The 18,247-nt window shown below is 46.6% G+C and overlaps 1 protein-coding gene across 1 annotated transcript in view; it reads left to right on the top strand.

Moving 5' to 3' along the window:
- Positions 1-118: 118 nt before the first annotated feature.
- The window catches only part of PLPP3 (phospholipid phosphatase 3), a 42,769-nt gene continuing 24,640 nt past the window's right edge, over positions 119-18,247 (top strand). The window contains exon 1 of the mRNA XM_042819064.1: positions 119-327. Within this exon, the coding sequence (XP_042674998.1) occupies positions 189-327 (139 nt within the window). The 5' untranslated portion in view covers positions 119-188. The remainder of the gene's footprint in view (positions 328-18,247) is intronic.

The raw sequence follows: 18,247 nt of genomic DNA, 5'->3' as shown, positions 1-18,247 counted from the left end.
TTTTTTTTTTTTTTTTTTTCCTTCCCTCCCGCGGTGTCGGTGTTGGGAAGACCCCGCCCGCGTTTCTCCTCCCGTGCCCCAGCGGAGAGGCCGGGAGAGCGGGCAGCACCTCCCCGGCGCACCGCGTGCGGGCTCGGCTCGGCGCGGCCCGGCACAGCACGGCACGGCTCGGGCGTTCGCCCCCGATAATGCAGAGCTACAAGTACGACAAGGCGATCGCGCCGGAGAGCAAGAATGGGGGCAGCCCGGCGCTGAACAACAACCCGGCCAAGGGCAGCAGCAAGAAAGTCCTGCTCATCTGCCTCGACTTCCTCTGCCTCGTCATGGGTGAGCTGCCGCGGAGCTGCTCCGTGCCCCTTCTCCCTTCTTTCCTTTCCTCTCCCCGGGTTTCTCGCTTCGGGTCCAGCTGGGGAGAGCCGGACCGCTCCGCTCAGCGAACAAAAGGGGAGCGGAGCGGATCCGAGGACCCTCCCCGCTGGGAGCAGCCCCCCGCCTCACTGCTTAACGCAAACAACCCACGGCACAACGCTGCTTTTTTTTTCTCCTCTTTCTTTCTTTCTTTTTTTTTTTTTTCTTTCTGTTTCTCTTTGTATCGTTCTCTTCGTTACTTTTAGTTACTTATCTCTTCCCCCCTCCCCGCCGCTGTTCTCCTCTCGTGCAAAGTTAAGGAGGGCTTTGTGGGGGGGTGGGAGGCACAGCCATACGGGCTCGCGGCGCCCCGGGAGCGGCCCCCGGCCGGCGGCTCAGCGCTGCAGCTCCAGGTGGAGGCAGTGCGCTGCGCTCCACGTTGGGGAAACTGGGGAATATTTCCCCTCTCAGCTCCGTCTCTGTGCTGTAGCAACGGTCCGGCTTTCCTCGCGCGCTGTCGGTTTAAAGGTTTTGCTTTGAAGCGCTCGCGGGCATCCCCTGATCACAACGGTGGAGTTTCGCTTGCCAGCCCGCTTGTCTTTTGGAAGTGGCACGGCGTGCACGGGAACTGCCAGCAGGCCGTCTCCAAGAGGTGTTTTGCACGCCAAAACATCCACCGTTGGACGCTGGCTGCAATGCTGAATGTTTAATTGACAGATGCAGGCAGGGGAAATCAACCGGCTTCCAACAAAGAGATTAATGGCATGGCAGCACGTGAGTTTAATGCTCCAGACGCCACAGTCTTTTAAAACAATTGTTTCTGCTTAGAGGCCGTTTTTTAAGGACTGTCAGTCTGATTTAATCTTTATGTAGTTTATTGATCATCTGGTGTGTATTATGAGGCACTAATATATGAAGAAGAGACGCATGGTTTTCTCTTCATATTCCCACAAGGATAGAGGCCAGCACAGAAAGCTTCATCATTGTCTATCTGGAAAAAAAATTGAAAATATTTGATATCCTACATATTTTTAGGAGGAAGTTTTTCACCCAGAGGGTGGTGAGGCACTGGAACAGGTTGCCCAAGGAGGCTGTGGATGCCCCATGCCTGGAGGCATCCAAGGTCAGGCTGGATGTGGCTCTGGGCAGCCTGGTCCGGTGATTGGTAACTCTGCATAAAGCAGGGGGGGGTAGAAATGAGGTGATCACTGTGGTCCTTTTCAACCCAGGCCATTCTATGATATACATGTGAAGCTACTGTAAGGAGAAACACAGCAAGCTTGACTTACCTCACGTATTGAAACAGAAGGTTGCATTCCTAGTAAAACAACTGCTAGGAGTCAGAACTGTAAAACTTTTGTTTACCCAAGTTTTCTTGACTTTAGGCATTCCTGGCACACACAAATGCTATTTAAATGGGTAAAGGTTTTTTTGTGTTGTGTTTTTTTTTTCCTTTTCCTTCTCCAGACTAAGAGTCTGAAATGAAAAAAGTAATTGCCATGTGTTATTCTACTTGAGATAGTTCTGGTAAACAGAACTTATCAAGCATTACTGGAAGGTATTGTTAGGGAGTAACGTGATACAGCAAAAGCTGTGATTGTTGCTTTGTTTCACATTACTGCAGGTGGAAATGAGAGAGTAAACACAAGGGTTGTGTTTTGGGGTGAGGAGCATTTGAAAGTAAGAGCAGGAATTCAACAGCTGAAGCCAAGAGTTCAAATCTGGCTAATGACACACAGGTGAGGAGCCCTGGTGGGCTGTGATAAGGGTGATGGTTGTGTGATGGAGAGCCCATGGGCTGTGTTTGAGGATGGGCTGTTCAAATATACCCAGCAGCAGACCTGTTGATGGGTATCTTTGCTTGGGTTGCTGTGACATCCAGCTGCTCCACTTGCAGTGGGCTTGGCTTGCTCTTTGCTCTGCATTTTTCTCAGGAAAATGAAGAGTTTGCAGTTTTCCAAGTGCTTGGTTCCCATTTTTCTTCCTTCCTGAGCTTGTCACAAAGAAAACACTTTGGAGGTGAGGGAGGAAAAACAAATGCTCCAGCTGAAGCGTGTAAGAGAAAGGTGGATGGATACTTGTTGGTGGGTATTTACATTTTCAGTAAAGCAATAGAGTTCTAGGTGAGATGATGAGGAGAAGAATTGGGTGAAACGACCTTAAAGAGGTGGAGGTACTTGGCAGAGATCTTCTGCTGGTGCACGTGCGCATGGCCAGTGGCCTCCTGTGCAGTTCAGTTACACCTCTTGAGTGGTTGCCCAAAGACTTTCAGAGTAACAGGGGAAACAGAAGGCTTTTCTCACTTGAGGGCTGCTTTAGGAAATATAAAAACCAATCATTTGATTTGCAGAGGGCTATGACTCCACATTGGCTTCTGCTGTAGTTATTCTGCTGTAATTCTGCCCCCCAGATGAGTATTCTGTAGGGGAAAAATGGAAAGAATGAGCTATGGCAGAAATGCCTTTGAGAAATGACACATGCTTTTTGTGAGGTAGCAGATGCGTACAAACTCTTCTTTGTTTACATACAAATTTAAACAAATTACCCAGGAGACAATCATCATAAACATCTAAGAAAGTCAGAATAAGTAAAGCAGTGCTATCAGGAGCTTCCTTCAGCTGTAATTTGGTGAGAGTGTTAGAAAGATCCACTTTGTCTCTGCTCATTAAGTACAGTGGTTATCTTGATAGCAAATTCATGAGGGGAAGATCTGTATCTTTGCTGCTTGGGGATCACTGGAGTAGCTAGGGAGCCATGGGCAGGAGCTTGTTGCTTTGGTAGCTGACACTGGAGTGGGTTGGCTGAAGATCTGCTGATGGAGACCCCACATTTCCTCTGCATTTCCAGCTCGGGTTGGGCTGGCAGAGAGTTAAGTGTTTCCAAATGCCCCACTCTTAACGAGTGCACTTGGCATGCAAATGTGCCAAGCATCCATATTGGCAAATCTCTGCTTCCTTGTGCCATGAACCAGAGATTTCATCACAGATCCGGTGAACCTCCCCGAAAATTTGTGTCAGAGTTCACCTGGGCAAAAGAGGCGTAAAAGGACTGAGTGCGCAGGGAGGGAAAATAACTTTCTCCATCTGCTTCCTCCTCTTGGGAGGGCTCTGTTTAGAGAATTAGAGGATGCTTCCTGAGATTGTTAGGGCTGCAGTAGGGCCTGGTTGTGTGGTAGAGTCATCTTGTCCTGTTCATGGCTCACTGTTCACTTCAGTGCATCTGAAAATGGGGCTGAACCGGCCCTCTGTAAGCCAGAGGAGTTGAGGAGCAACGGGGGAGGTCTGGGGAGCAGCAGGAGTAAGAGGTGTGATGGGGGACCCCACATTCAGTTGGCCATTCTCTGCGTGGAGAGCTCAACCAGCCATCCTCTTTCTGCACAGGACAAGGGCCAGGTAAGGATATCCTCCTCCCCTGACCCTTTAGGTGTGGGATGTTTGGAGGCTGTTCCCACGGAAGTAGCATCTGGGGTTAAATGTGCTCTCCTCTTGGACCTGCTGTTTTCACATGAGGCCAACAGTGAGCAGCCACCTGTGCACTGCTGGTGGCCTGCAGGAGAAGGGTTTCATGCCAGCAGAGGGGAGGGCTGTGTCAGCAAGGCCATAGGGCACGCTGGGGTCTCCAGTAGCTCTTGTTTTTGCAGCTTGCACAGGTATGACAACTCCCAAAACGTCCTGCCTGTGCAATAAAATAGTGGGATTTCATCTGGCTTGCCCCTCTCCTGTGGAAATCAGGTCATATGCATGTCTTTAAGGCTGCTGAGTTGTAAACTGCAGGTAACTTGCTGTGGGTCTCATTTTCTGTCTTAAATAGTTTTCTCTTTGTTGCCAATCCCAGTTACTCTGCATAACAAAAGTTCTGCTGCCTTCAGGAGGTTTAGAAGCAGCATATTGATGGGCCTCTTACACCCTCAGTATCTCTTCAGCTTTCACACTCATTTGGCATCTCTTCTGTAGTGAGCTTGATGCTACAATGAACTTTGCGTGTAAATATTTACGCTAGCAGGACCTTGAAATGTTTATGTAAGCGGGGATATAATCTTGTAATTTGGGATAACAGTTTAGGCTACTCTTAACTCTCCCCTCCTGTGTAGAAAATTGTGTTGTCCAGCTTGCAGGAGCAAATAAAAAGATTTGGAGCTCCACCTGAGCCCCTGCTATGCCATCACAAAAATCAGTGCAAACAGGCCTGGCTTTGTCATTTAATTGTAAGGAGTGGGAGGAATTAAAGATGAGGAATGAGGTTAGAGTTCTTTGGGTGCTGTAAAGCTGAATTTGATGAGCTAAGCAACTTTCCTTTGTTTGGGTTGTTTTGTTTTTTGTTGTTGTTGTTTTGTTTTTAAGACTGCCCCGCCGTGCAGGGCTCACTGATGTGTAGGTAACATCTCTCCAGACGTGCCTGGAGAAACTGCTGAATCAACAGTTTCTTATTTTTCATCCGAGGACACAAAGCTATGAGAGCACTAAACCAGCCAGGCAGTCCCAACACCTCGGTGTTGCCTTCCATGGGCTGGGGAGGACTGGCCCCACACACCGCACGCAAGGAGCTGTGTGGGTGGAGAGCCGTCAGTGTGCTTGGAGCATCCTTAGATCAGGTTTGGTTGTTCATGTTTACATATCACTGATGTTAATCCTGCTAGGATCTCTCTGTGGCAGCGTGCTCCCTGTGAAGCAGCAGGGTTGGCAGCAGTCTTGGAAGTGCTCTGGCAAAGGAAGTCTTGCAGAGGTGGCATCTTGGCGAGGGGTTGTGTGGTGGCATCCCACCGTGCCTTTGTTGAGATGCTGAGTGTTTGAAAAGATCTTATTCAACCAGCAATCACAATGGAAGCATGATAGCCATCATCAGTTTTTGCCCTTTTCTTGAGAAACCAAACTAAAAGCCAATGATGGCTGGAAGGAAAGATGAGAAAAATGTTTTTTAAACGTCCCCAAAAACATGTTGTGTAGGCTTTATAAAAGCTGGAGGGGGGGAAAAAAAAAAAAGCAGCTATCAAGAGGAGGTTATTAGTGACAATTATAGCTGAGGTGTTAATTGCAGAACAAGGAAGTGCTATACCTATGGCAGACTGAGTCCTTGGGGGTATGAATCTGCTTACTTTTCTGAGTTGGTGGAATTTGGCCAGGCTGAAGATGTGTCTCCAGGAAAGCAGAACTGTGTGCAACTGCTTTGTGGCCAGGAGTGCTTTGGATCTTGTGTACTTGCTGCTGAGACAGGAGGAGATGGGATGACAATTACAGCAGATGACACTTGTAATCATATCTGTTTGTAGTGAGCACAGAAAATAATATAAACATAACTCCTAGATCAAACAGATTATTTTTATACCCTTTAAATCTCCATTTAATATGCATGCCTTTCTGAGGCTGTTCTGGTCTGACTTTGTCTGGATACAGGTTGATGGTGCATCCTCCAGTTGTGTGTGCCTCCATGTGCAGCACAGAGATGGTTTGCATACCACAGCTGGGGAACCTGTGCTGCATGGGCACTGCCTTGCAAACCAGGGCTCCTCTTCAGCGTGCGCATCTGATATGGGAAAGCTGTTTGCATGCCTTTACCTCTGTCTGAAATGAGTTAAAAGGCGGGGGGATGGGGGGAGAAGCTTAGCCCTGCTGTAGCTTGCTGTGGAGGAGCAGACTCCATCCTCTCCATTTCATTCATACAATGCTCCTGCTTCATCCATGGTAATCCAGGAGGGACCGTTGTGGTCGCCCGGTCTGCCTCTGCCACGAACAAGGCCATGCCTGTTGCAGGCAGTGTAGGGAGAGGCAGCAGCCTCCGAGTCCTCCCACCCAGCCTCAACACAGCCAGCACTGAAAGCTGCAGCTTCCCCAGCCCCATGCACCCTTGGGGTGGGGGGGAGGGGGTTCATGGCAACCCCTCCCTGTGTGCTTTCCCTCTGGATGCTAGCTAGACTTTGAGGATCAGCACTGTTTGTTTAGTTGGAATTTCTTCTTTTATTTTGTCCTGTCCTAGAGCCCTGACTGCTGCAGTGGCATTGGTTTTTTCAATAGCTCATGTTACACTTCTCAAAAAAGTGAGTGTGACTTGAGCGAATAATGCCTCAAGAAAGCAGTAAATAAAATAATCCAGTGTTTATGCTGTAATAGTGATGTCTGAAGTCGGTTTTCTGAATCCAGTATTATATTTTTTGGATGGCAGAACTCTGGGATCCCTCATACAGCAGAACCAACAGAGCCCTCAGTTTTGCTCTCTTGTGATACTTGCCTTGCAGAAGTGCCATCACCATGATTTTAGCAGGTGAAAAGCTCTGGTAACCGTAGGCAGGCCTTATTGGAGCAGCTGAGGGAAGGTTGTGCTAACGAATCCCTTCTTGCTTTTCAGCTGCACGCAATGCTTTAGCTGCAGCTGTGGTATCATGACCAGCAAGAGCTGCTTTTCAAGTTAGATCTGAGTAGAAAGAATGCTGCCAAAAAGGAGGAATTTGAAGTGTTTTCATAGCACTTGATGTCACAAACCACTGGAGAACCTGTCTTAAGCATAAGTTTGCTGCCAAGGCGATGCATGAAAAAGTTTGAAAATTAGGTAGGTCTGGTGGCTCTCTAATTGTCAAAATCCTATAATGATAGAATAGCCAGGGTTGGAAAGGGTCATAATGATCATCTAGTTTCAACCCCCCAGAAATACCTTTTAACTCTGTACTTTCTAGTTGGTCACGTAAGTGGGCTTGTTTTTCACATGTGTTGAATGTTTAGAAGACAGAAGGTTGAAAACTGACTCTGCATCGAGTAACTTAATTCCAAGGCTTGTGATGTTCTGAAAATGCCCATACTCTTTATGCCATGTGTTCTTGTACCAGTACTGCCTATAGCTTATGCCTATGTTTGAGGTTGACTTGTCAGAGCATATGGTGTCCTCTGTCAGGAACTTCTGGGCTGGGCTGCCAGCCAGAGCCCAAAGGAAGCTGCAGCTGGTCTGACAGTGTTGATGATACTACATCAGTGGAGAGCATACTTAATCCTGTAGTACCTTCCCATCACTTTTTATCCCTTGCCCAAAAAAGTCCTGAAAGCTGCACTGACTGCATCATAGAGAAGCTTGGGAGATGCATCCAGTCTTTCTGCTAACACACACAGGTAGGGTTAGCTTGCAGTGCCCAAGAGGTTGAAATAAGACTGCTCTAGCTCAAGTAAAGCTGAGCAAACTCTACCCTTGCCCCGAACGCTGCAGGTAGCTGTGGCATGGAGGTATCCTTTGGGAGTTTGGGGACAGGCTGCTCTTCTGGAGACTTTTCAACTTTGCTGGTTGGAGGAGCTGAGCACAGCACGATGCTTCCTTCCACGAGGTTAAACAGAAAAAGTGAAAGTCCCTGGTTTGTGGTTTTGGGCAGATGTCCCTCTTGACACAAATGATGATCCCTCTGAGGGCTTGCTTCTCCCCACAGTGACAGGGTTGTAGCTGGCTGCCGTGCAGAGGAAGCAACAAGCTGCACTCCCTGTAATTAGCTTTCAACTGGTTTTACTGTAAATTAGTCAGAACGACAGTCATTTTTGAAAGCTTTCACAGCATTGCCTTCATATGATGGTGCATGTGTTGGAGGCAGGCGCCGCAAGCAGGCATTAATTCCACTGCCATTAATTCAGCGCGTGCTTATTCAAAGCTGAGACATCTTTGCATGCCTCAAAGTGAACCACTGAATTTGAAAGCTGGTGGTGACAAATGGGGTCTGAGCTTCCTATCTTCCTGACAGTTATTTACCACCTCTGTTCTTGGGCTGGTTTGATGCCCTGCTCTGTGGGCCCAGCCCTGCTCTGCTTTCCCACTGCAGTGGCCGTGGCAACCAATCCTGAACCCCAAGCATTTTGGCACAGGGGATTCTTAAATGTTTCCGAGGCTTTTCGTTGAGCCCGCTGCTCTTTCAAGTGATCATTTCCAAAGGGTTAGCCAAAAATCTCTCTCAAAACTCTGGCTTGCAGGTCTGTTTAGTGAACACCAGGTGGGTTTATTTTCTGAGTGGTGCTTCTGGGCTATTTTGGATGCTGGCAAGCTGCTGGTAGGCAGCGTATCTCCGAAGTCGATAGCTGTGAATCAGTATGCTGCTATCAGGTTTCTCAAGCGGCTCTTTGATCACTGATCAGATGACCCTGGGTTTTAGCAGAGCTTTCTGCTCCTTTCCTTTCCTGAGTTTCTCCCCAGGGCTTCAAAGGCCCAAAGGAATCATCCTGTGCAGAGGTGGGAGCCTGCTGTCATGGCCAGGGAGATCTGTGCTTCCTGATGCATGGAAGAATGGGAGAGAGCCAGAGTGAAGGCACCCCCAGCTGCCCATAAGGTTTGCTGAGCTACCAGCATGCATCTCAATGACTTCAGGCATTTCCTGATAATTTCAGCTTCAGGGTCTATGCCCTGAGCTGGGCACTGAGGCTTTGACCCTCAGTGATGCACTGCTGGGGAGAAAGGAGGGCTGTGAGCCCTGAGGCTGGACCAAACCTTGGCTTAAGGACAGGTGTGTGAACCCATCCGCAAAACTTCTACCTCCTTTCCTGTGGGAGCATAGTTGGGTGGCCTGGTTGCATGCTTCCCCCCTCCTGCAGAAAGGGAGGGCTGCAGCCCCTCCTGAAACCAAAGCATTCTATGTTAGGCCTGGCTTTTTTCTTTTTCCCTAGGAAAGCTTGCAGCATCGGTGACAACCCCTTAAAATAATCCTTCCCCCCCCAACACCCTCATAATCCAGAATGGCTATTTTTCTGCCTTACACTCCCCGTTTCTTGGCCCTCCCTGCAGCTTTAGCATGCAGCAGTCATTCCGCTGCAGTTCCCACAAAGCAGCAGAAAACCAAGGTAACAGCAACATTTTGAGTGAAGGGGATGAAATGTGGAATAGGTTCAGCGTATTTCTTTGTCATTGTTGGAGTCCTATTCAGTCTGGAGCTGAATAGGAGGCTGATTAGCATGTGGAAGCATTTCTAAAGCACTGGTCTGGGAGGCTTGTTGTATTTTGTTGGGTTTTTTTTTCCTTAAAGGAGAAGTTTTGTGGCGTTTGTTTTTCTTACCGAGCTGGCGTGAATCATTGTGAAACGCCAAACCATGGAAATAGCATTTTAGTGCCTGTTTTGATAAATCACTACGTGCATGGGTACAAAAAAGTATTCCAGTGCCTAAAGCTCCTGCAGGGTGCTGCATTTTTTCAAGTGGTTGGATGAGTGGGATAGAATTTGACCATGGGACGCATCTGGATTGTGGATATAGCATAAGAGACTTTGCTTTTGCTCTCACTGAAGTCATCTGCAGAACTGGACTGGCTTTATGAACGTAGGAATGGGTCTGCAGTCTGAAAATCCACCTGCTTGAATGCTCAGCATTTTGCTTTCATGGGGAAAGATGTAATGCTGAGATGGATGTATTTTTTTTTTTTTAAAAGCTTGCTGTAAGTGAGAAACAACTTTTTGCTAGCAATATTCTTCAAGTTCTGCATGTGAGGTTTCAGAGAGAGAGGCTTGTTTTCCTTTTGGTGTTGGTGGAGGTTCTTGTATGGAGGGGAATTCTGCTGCACCGTGCCTTGATTTTTGGCTGAGTGCTGGCACAGTCACCATAACACGGTGCTGGCACACTGGGAGAGTTCTTGGGCGAGTTATGGCCTCTTGCTGCAAGGCCTGGTATGCTTGGCTCCAAGTAACTGGAATTACTGCCTCATAACATGCTGCAGGGCTCCTGTGGGTGCACCGTGTCTCCTCATCCTTGGGGCATTGCAGGATTTTTCAGGTGCTTGCAAACCTCAAGGGAGATGGGGCTGAGATGCACGCTGAGCCTGTATGAGTTCAACACAATTCTCCCCCGAAGCTTGCAGACAGAGTGGGCTAATGAAGGAAAATGCTATTAACTTCCCATTGAGAATCTGCTGCAGCTCACTGCTGTGCCTTACCGTAGCCTAATGAAGGCAGATTAAAGCTGTTGTTTAATTAAGAAGAACTTAGCTCCTCTGGTCACAATTCACGATTAAAGGACCTTTTGAAGTAATTCTGCTATATATTTTTATTTTTTTTCTCCCCTCCTCTCTCCAGTAACGTGAAGGAAGTTTCTGCTGCTATACATGCCCCAACACCGAGGTTTTAAATGCTATTACAGGGCCACAAACCTGCTGGCAAATCTGGCCGCTGCCAAGGCATCTGAACATTAAAAAGCCCTGCAGAGGGGTGGGAGGGAGTTCAATCTCAGGATATGCTGATTTGGAAAGGGAATCCAAACAAAGAGGCTTTTCAGCAGAGGCTGAGGCTTGGCTTCTCTCAAGGGCAGTTTGGGCTTGGGGAAGCATCCGGGAGGTAGTGAGCAGTGCGGGAGTGCATGAGCTGGATGCAGCATGGTGTAAGGTTTCCCAGCACAGCACGGTTTTGTGTTACAGGCTGGGGAGCTGCCTGTAAGTGCTCCTCTCTCTTTTTTTCTTTTTTTTTTTTTTCTTTTTCCCCTTTTATTTCTGTTGGAAACAAAAGGGAGATTTAGGCTTTTGAATACTTTCCTTTTATTAAAAGTAGTAAAGGTTCATTGCCCTTGCTCTACCTCCCCTGCAGGTTTGGTGACGCCTCTTGCTGGAGAGGGACCTATTTGACCTATTGGTTTTCCTGACCTGGAGAAACCATTTGGGGGGCCAGGCTCCTCATAAGAAACCATCTGGCTCAGATAAGGAGAAAAGAAGTGAGATGGATGCCAAGGTAGCTTCTTCATAACCAAGTAGGGTTTGCATTCACTGGGCTGCCCGCTGGCACTGTGCTGAGAGCGGGGTAAACCATGGCCTGTGGAAGCCCTGTCCCACATGATGGCATTTCTGAGTGCCACCATGCTCTCGAGAAATGGGAGGAAAAACAAAGCGAGGAGGAGGTGCTACCAACCATCTCAACCAACCAGTTGGGTTTTTTTTATAGGAGCCAGATGGTTTCAATAGAGGAGAGCTGAACTTCTTGTGACCCTTCCCCACAGACGCTGTTTGTTGTTTTGGAACTGTGGCCAGGAGAAAACCATGTCCCAGACCCTGCAGTGAGGGTGAGAGCTTGGTGTCTTCTTCTCCCACCCCATCATGCATGCTCCTTGTTGTCCATTGCTCCCCTGCCTTCAAATTATCCAGGGGAAGCTGATGGCCATGAAAGACTTGGGGCTTTCCACCGGTTCCCTGCTTAAAGAAATTAGCAAGAATACAAACTGGAGAAAACCAAAACATCTAAAAGCAGAGTGTAAGGAAGCAATAAAATGCCAGGCCACGTTTTCCCTTCTAGTTGATTAAAAATCTTACTGATAAGCAGGGAAGCTTTCATGGCTGAATGAGAGCTGTATCATGTCAAATGCAGTGAGAGCTTTATTAGGAGGATAAAGCAGTGCAAGCGCTGGGTTAAAAGTGCTGGCAGCTCATCCTGCCCTGAGTTGTCCTGCAGGACTGGAGTGGAGGCACTTTGCAATGATATGGAGGAATAAGTGTGATGGGGAAATGGCTTATCCAATGAAAAGAAGGAAAATGTAAGGGGAGTGTGGCAATAGAGGTCTCTGGAGGGGTGGTGGCAGACATGAGCATATGTATATTTGAAAACTGTGAGGAAAAATTAATATAGAAGCTGGCTGTTATGTAAATGTTGAAAAGCCAAATGTATTGAATTGCTCCCAATGAGGGCCTCTGGATATTGTATGTATATCCATAATGCATCAGACCAGTATTTCTGAATACGTAGTTGTCCTCTGGCTGGTTAGCATTGCTCCCAGAGGTATCAGGGCTGACCAGTTCTGCAAATTCTCTCAACGTGTCCTGCTTCATTTTTGGTCAGCAGCATCAAACCTCCAGTAATGTGAAGTAAAGTTCCACAGGGCTCCTGGGCAGTGAGGCAGCTCAGGAACAAGCCAGTATCTTTGTTGTCTTTCCTTTCATCCCTTTCTTTGGAAGCAAATTGTAAAACACGACTTCAGATACATGTTGAAGAAGTCCTGTGCTTGACTATCTTGCTTGCTTAGGAAATGTCATAGGGGTCCCCAGTTGTTGTTATTCCACAGTCTGTGGATTGAGTGCAGCACCCACTGAAACCAGTAACAATTTCTTACTGAGTGGGAGTCCAGAGGAGGCATGTGGTTCTCCATGACAGGCACCCAAGGGACGAAGGACAAGTCTGAGTCTGGATGGGAGGTGGATTTTCAAGTCTCTGAGTGCTTCGTGGGCAATAAGTGACAGATAAATCTGTTGACATGCCTTCTTGCTGTAGGAGCTTTGCTGCTCATCAGGATCGCTCATTTCATGGTGCTTCTGGGGTAAGAACCACTGAGATGCTGTATACCAGGTACAGGGGAGATTCAGTGGACTTGCCTTAGCTTTTGCAAAGTGGAACATCAAATAGGAGAAGGAATGAGGACTAGATTTTTTGCTCTCAATCAGAAAACCGGTGGTGGTGGCAAATTGGCGTGCATGGGGATACACTCTCTGAAGTGAAAGGCTCTGCTGGCAGGGATCTGCTCCAACTTAGTGCTGAGATGCTCTACTGGCTACCCCTTTGATTGAGAATTTGGTGCCCACAGTTGGTGCTTGGAGATCAAATACAGGACAAGAATTAAAAAGCAGGAAAATAAAAGGTTAGCTTCCGTGCTGTTGTGTTTGACTTCCCAAGGTTTTAATTGCCAAGAGCTGCTCTGGGAGCCAGCTGGCTGTGAAGTGATACAGATCTCAAGTAAGAGAAGGGCTTTTTTGGTCCCACAATCCACTAACTGCTTTATTTTCCTCTATAGGAGGAATGTATGTTGCATATATTTTTCCTGAAAGTGAGTGATCATCTTCAGGTTGCTGATTGCTCAGCTTCTCTGTTAGCTGTTGAGGTCCCTGCTGTCACTAATCCACTACCTACAGTAAGAGAGTGAAGGCGAGTATAGAGAGCAACCTGCACTTTAAATGTAGTGTTTTTTACCCTGAAGCAAAAGGGGAAAAAAAAATTGTTTTCTACAAAGGCGAACTATGATAGGTGGTTGGGCTTACAAACCCTTGGGGGTATCAGCAGAAGCAGACGGGCCATAGTGAGCAATTTACTGCTATCCTATTTTTAAGAAAGGTGAGCCTGGTGAACTTGCAGTAAGTTTTGATGGCTCGCAGTGTGGGAGCAAAACCCCAGTGATTTCTGTGTAGCCTATGCACCAAGAGGATGTGACATCCCTGCAATGACAGCAGGGTCAGGTCTACTGCTGTGTGGCCTCTGACTGATCTGGACTATCCCAGCTTTGCTGCCAGAACCTCATTTGTACCCTGACCCAAAAAGAGGGGGAGTGGAGGCGGGGGGGGGAAGAGCAGCTTAAAGAAAAACTACAGAAATGCATGCATTATCTGACATGCCAGTTGTATAAATCTCAACATCAGCTACCTGTGAATCATCCAGCAGCACATTAATGGGTACCCCTCAGTAGATTAGGATTTGGTATCAGGTCTGCATGTAATTACAAGCCACACACAGAAGGACACAGGCAGCTAATGAACTCCTGCCAAACTCCTGCTCCGCTTCTGCGGCTTTTGAAGTTCCGTGGTCTTTCAGCGTTTTGTATAGCAAGCACTGAAAGGCATCAAATCACTCCTTTGACAGCATTTAGAAAAGGCTGGTTTGTTGAATAAGTGAGTCCCTCCAAATGCTGATCTGAGAACTGGAGCATCTATAGGCGCCGTTCTCACCAGAGCAGTAAATAGGCTGGAGATTGAGGACACCCCCTACAAGTTGCTGAGCTCCAGCCTCAGTGGAAGGAGCCAGCAGGCTCTGGTTGCCATGATGGGCTGCAAGAAAAGAAACTATTTCCATTTAAAAACCTCCTTCAAAACAAGCCCGCCAGTGGTATGGGGAGAAATAGGCTTTTTCCCAAGCATCAAAGTGCTTAGAAAAGAAGCTGTGCGAAGGGGATTGTGGTATTTTGCGTGGATCTTGAGGTTGTGGTGGAGGTGGGAAAATGATTTTTGGAGGGTGCCTGTGGGGTTTTTGTGATGCTGGGCAGTTGGTGCATGGTTTGGGTGGCTGTGGGTGCATTTCTGTAGTGTTCTGTGGTCAGACCTGTGCCCTCCTGCTCCTCTTTTCATCGTGCCTGATGTGACAAAGGGAGTTGTTGCTGAAGGAAGAAGCAATTTCCATGAAAACCTGTGATTTTGAAACATACCAGGCGGGTTTCATGGCAGTACCATGGTGAAGAGGAATAATGCAGCTTGGCACAAAGCTCTTCAAGGAGGGAAAAAAAATAAATAAATAAGATAGGGGAAACAGTGGAGTCTTTGTCAAAATTAATTGCAATAAAGAAAAAGGGACTGCTGTTCCCTTGGGCTCCTTCAACCTTTTTTCCCCAATTTATTCACGCGTTCATTGACAGTGGGGCAGGGCGTTGTTTATGGGGGAGGGGGATTTGGAAAGGGAAATGGGGAGTTACCCATTTTTGGGTTTTAAAGAACACTGTTTGCATTGTGTCCTCAGGATCCATGTCAATAGCAGCTTGGTTGTAGCCTGCACCATTCGGATCCAGCCCGATTTGTGCCGTAAGGGAACAGGTCTGTTGGTGTCACTTGGCCACAAAGCAGCTGTCATAGGGAGGTAATTGATTCCCACCCTTGCTAGCAGCATGGTGTGGGCATCTCTGCTGCAGGTGACTGCTGCCATGAAGGTAACCCATTCCCAGCTGGTTTTCATTGAAATTATTCAACCCATGCAACTTCTGCAGCCTACAAGGTCTTTCTTCCCTATAATGTGGAAGTACAGGAGAGAGAGAGAGAAAAAAAGAGAACCCTGCACCTCTTTAAGTCATTGGTGCACAAGAACAGCCTTATGGGGATCTGTTATAGGGACCACCAATGTCAAACTCCTGTTGCTTGAAGGACCCTTGAACCATTTCCAGCTGCACTCGTGCTTTTTTTTTTTTTCCTTTTACTTTCTTTCATCACTGTAAACTGTATGTTATATTCTGGAAACTGTACCAACAGGATCATGACTACCGAGGGGGAAAAGTTTCATTTCCAGTTAATCAAGGGAGTTGTGTAATACCATTTTCTCCTGGGTAACTTCAAGAAAAAAGGAGGAAGGAGGAAGAAAAAGAAAAAGGAGGGAGCATTATATAAAGCAAGTATATTAAGAGGAAATAAATTTTGAATTAAAAGTGATTAGTGAACTTTTAAGGAAGAGGTCAGAAGTGTGTTTCGGACTACAAACTTCTTAAGCTTTCAGTGCTTGTCTTTGGTTACAGAGTTATAACCCTGCGTTATTTGTGCAGGTGGCTGCTGCTGCAAATCCAAAGCAGGATTTTGCATTTACAATAGGTACATTGACAGAATGGGGTCACAAAGCTACTTGAGGCCTCCTCGGGCAAAGGAGAAGTTGCTCCCGAAAACGTGCTCAATTATGGGTGCAGTGCTTGGCCAGGATGCTCCAGGCAAGCAAGGAGGAAGCTCAGGAAGTTCAGCAGGAGAGATCTGTTTTTCCTGTAAGAGGCCTTTACATTGATCAGGTGGGCTGGTTTAATTTCTGCATTTTCTCCTTTTGTTGTTGTTTTAAAAAATAATAGGATTCAGCATTGCTTGGGCTGCTTTTTTTATATTTCCACCCTCTGGGTTGTCAAGGAAGAGTGCCTTATACCTGGTAGTGTCCGGTAGCACTAAGCTGAGGTAAGGAGTCTGTGCTGAGTATTTCATATATTAATGCAAGATGCACAGCCCACAAAATTTTCCTGAAGAGTAGGGGCTGCTGGAGTTGACTGGGCTTGTTATAAGGGAAAAACTGAGGGGCTCCTGTGGGTAGAGCACATGAACTGGGCCAGTGTGAGCCCTTCCTCAAAGGGAGATCCAGGGAAGCCATGCTGAGACAGAGCTCCTTCCAAACCCCACTGACCAGCAAAGGAAGCAAGGCTTGCTTCATTTGTAATTGAAAACATAATAGTCACCACAGTGTGTTTTTCACGTGGTCCATTTGCCCTGGGTGTTGCAGAGTCCATAGACGTGTTTTTAGTTTTTTCCCCTCTCTATTCAAGTTGGGTCATCCAAGGTCAGGCTTATATCTGCCAGACCTTCCACAGCGCTTGGATGGACTGAGGTGCCTCAAAAGATCCTGATGCTTTGGGGTTTTTGTGGCATTTTATTCCTTGCTCTATTCTACGTGATGGTTGCTTTGCTTTCATTGCATTTGATTGGCACTGGGTCTGGGTTCCCACTTGTAATGTCTTTTATATTCACCTCTCCAACTTCTGCTGGTCGGCCAGTTTGACTTCGGTGTGTTTTACCCCACAAATGCAGAATTTTATATGTATCTAGATATTGTGGCTTGGATAAACCCTTTGTTCTTATTAGCACATTTTTTAGGTATTAAAAATATACGCACACTTTATATTAAAGCTCTTTTAATACATCAGCTCATGCCAGACTGCCAGAAGGAACAATTTAACATACTACTTAGAATTCCCTTCTCTGCTGTTTTCTTTGTACGTTTTGTTTACTTCTGGAAATGACAGCAGGTACTATCTAAAAGAGCAATATTCCTCCCAGCAAAAGCAGTGGCAATTCTCCTAGTCATCTGGAGCCTTTGGAGAGTGAGTATGCAGGTCTGGCACAGTGAGCTTCGGCTGTGCAAGAAAGCATTTCCTGCAGAGGTTTAGAATCCAGAGGAATTTGTGGTGCGTGAGAATAATTTGACATTTGGTTTAAAGTTTCTGTGACCAAGAGAACTTTCCTCTTAATGCTCTCCAGAATGGTTGGGTCAATGAGCGCGCTCTGGGTTGTACTTACTGTGAAAGATGGGACGGGTTATGTTGTTGAATAATGGCTTCTTTGGTCTCAAGATAGAGATACCTGTAAGATATCTAGTCACAATCCTTCCATCACTGATGCTGCCTTTTAGAAGCATTTTTCAAATATTCCATGCCACTGTTGGGGTCTTAAATATTACAGTTATCCGTGTGGAAGGTGAATGTTCTCTGCTTTCTTCATTTGCTGCTGTTCTTGTAGGTGTAAGAAGGCATTGCCCCAACATTCCTGAAGAACCAGTTCTTACTAAAGAGCTGTTGGGGGGAGGTCAACAAAAATTATAGAAGATATCATCATCTAGGTTGAAATGGACGGTAAACCCAAGTAGCAGCTAGTAAACCTAAAAATCTAAGTTTCCCTTAGAGTCCAATGAATTGGCTGAAATATGAATAACAACAAAGAAGTGAATGGGAACGTTACCCTTTTGAGGAAGGGCACCAGGCAGGTTGACACAGGCAACATCAAAAGTTAGTTGCTTGGGAGAATCTACAGCAAGTAAAGAAAACTGGAGTCCTGATTCTGGCAGAAATCAACCCTTTGTGTCCTGGGATCTCTCCAAACAGGTCAAATCAGTGAAATGCTATATATGCTGATCCTTGTTTATAGATGTTTTTTAAGCAGGTACTTGCTCTATGGTAAAGTCTAGGGTTTGTTTGTATGTTTAGAGAATCTTCTATCCTCATGTGTTTCTATGTAGCTGAGAGTAGTGGAACTGTAATAGAGTTGAATGGGAATCTATTTTGAAAACAAAGAGATTAGATATGTTTCCAAAATAGAGGCAGATGCCCAGAGCAGTCTTCTGGACAGCTGGAACCAAGGCGTGATAAACCATTAAGACTGAGAAGGTAATGAAACATGAAGCAGGAGGTACTCTATGTACTGGCTTCCAGTGGATATATGAGCATCAAGTATCCAGGTTTAGTCAAAAAACATTGTGAAGGAGGCACTTCAGTGATGCTGTTCAAGACTTTAGGAAATACCAGTGTAATGCATCAGGATTCTTCTAGCTGTTGTTGGACCATACATCAGACCCCTTGAGATTCAGTTTTTGTTGACCGAACTCCTACCCTTCCTTCCCCCCTCTTTTTGATGGTGCTGGTACACTCAGGCCATATAGTGATTGTCAGGATGTTCCTCAAATGATAGAAATGTGGAAATATTTCTATTCTTTGTGTTATCA

Source organism: Centrocercus urophasianus, unplaced genomic scaffold (assembly GCF_019232065.1).
Source record: "Centrocercus urophasianus isolate 14NV4802_14NV808 unplaced genomic scaffold, USGS_Curo_1.0 seq_18, whole genome shotgun sequence".
Classification (NCBI taxonomy): Eukaryota; Metazoa; Chordata; class Aves; order Galliformes; family Phasianidae; genus Centrocercus; species Centrocercus urophasianus.
This window is presented reverse-complemented; position numbering and strand designations above follow the sequence as displayed.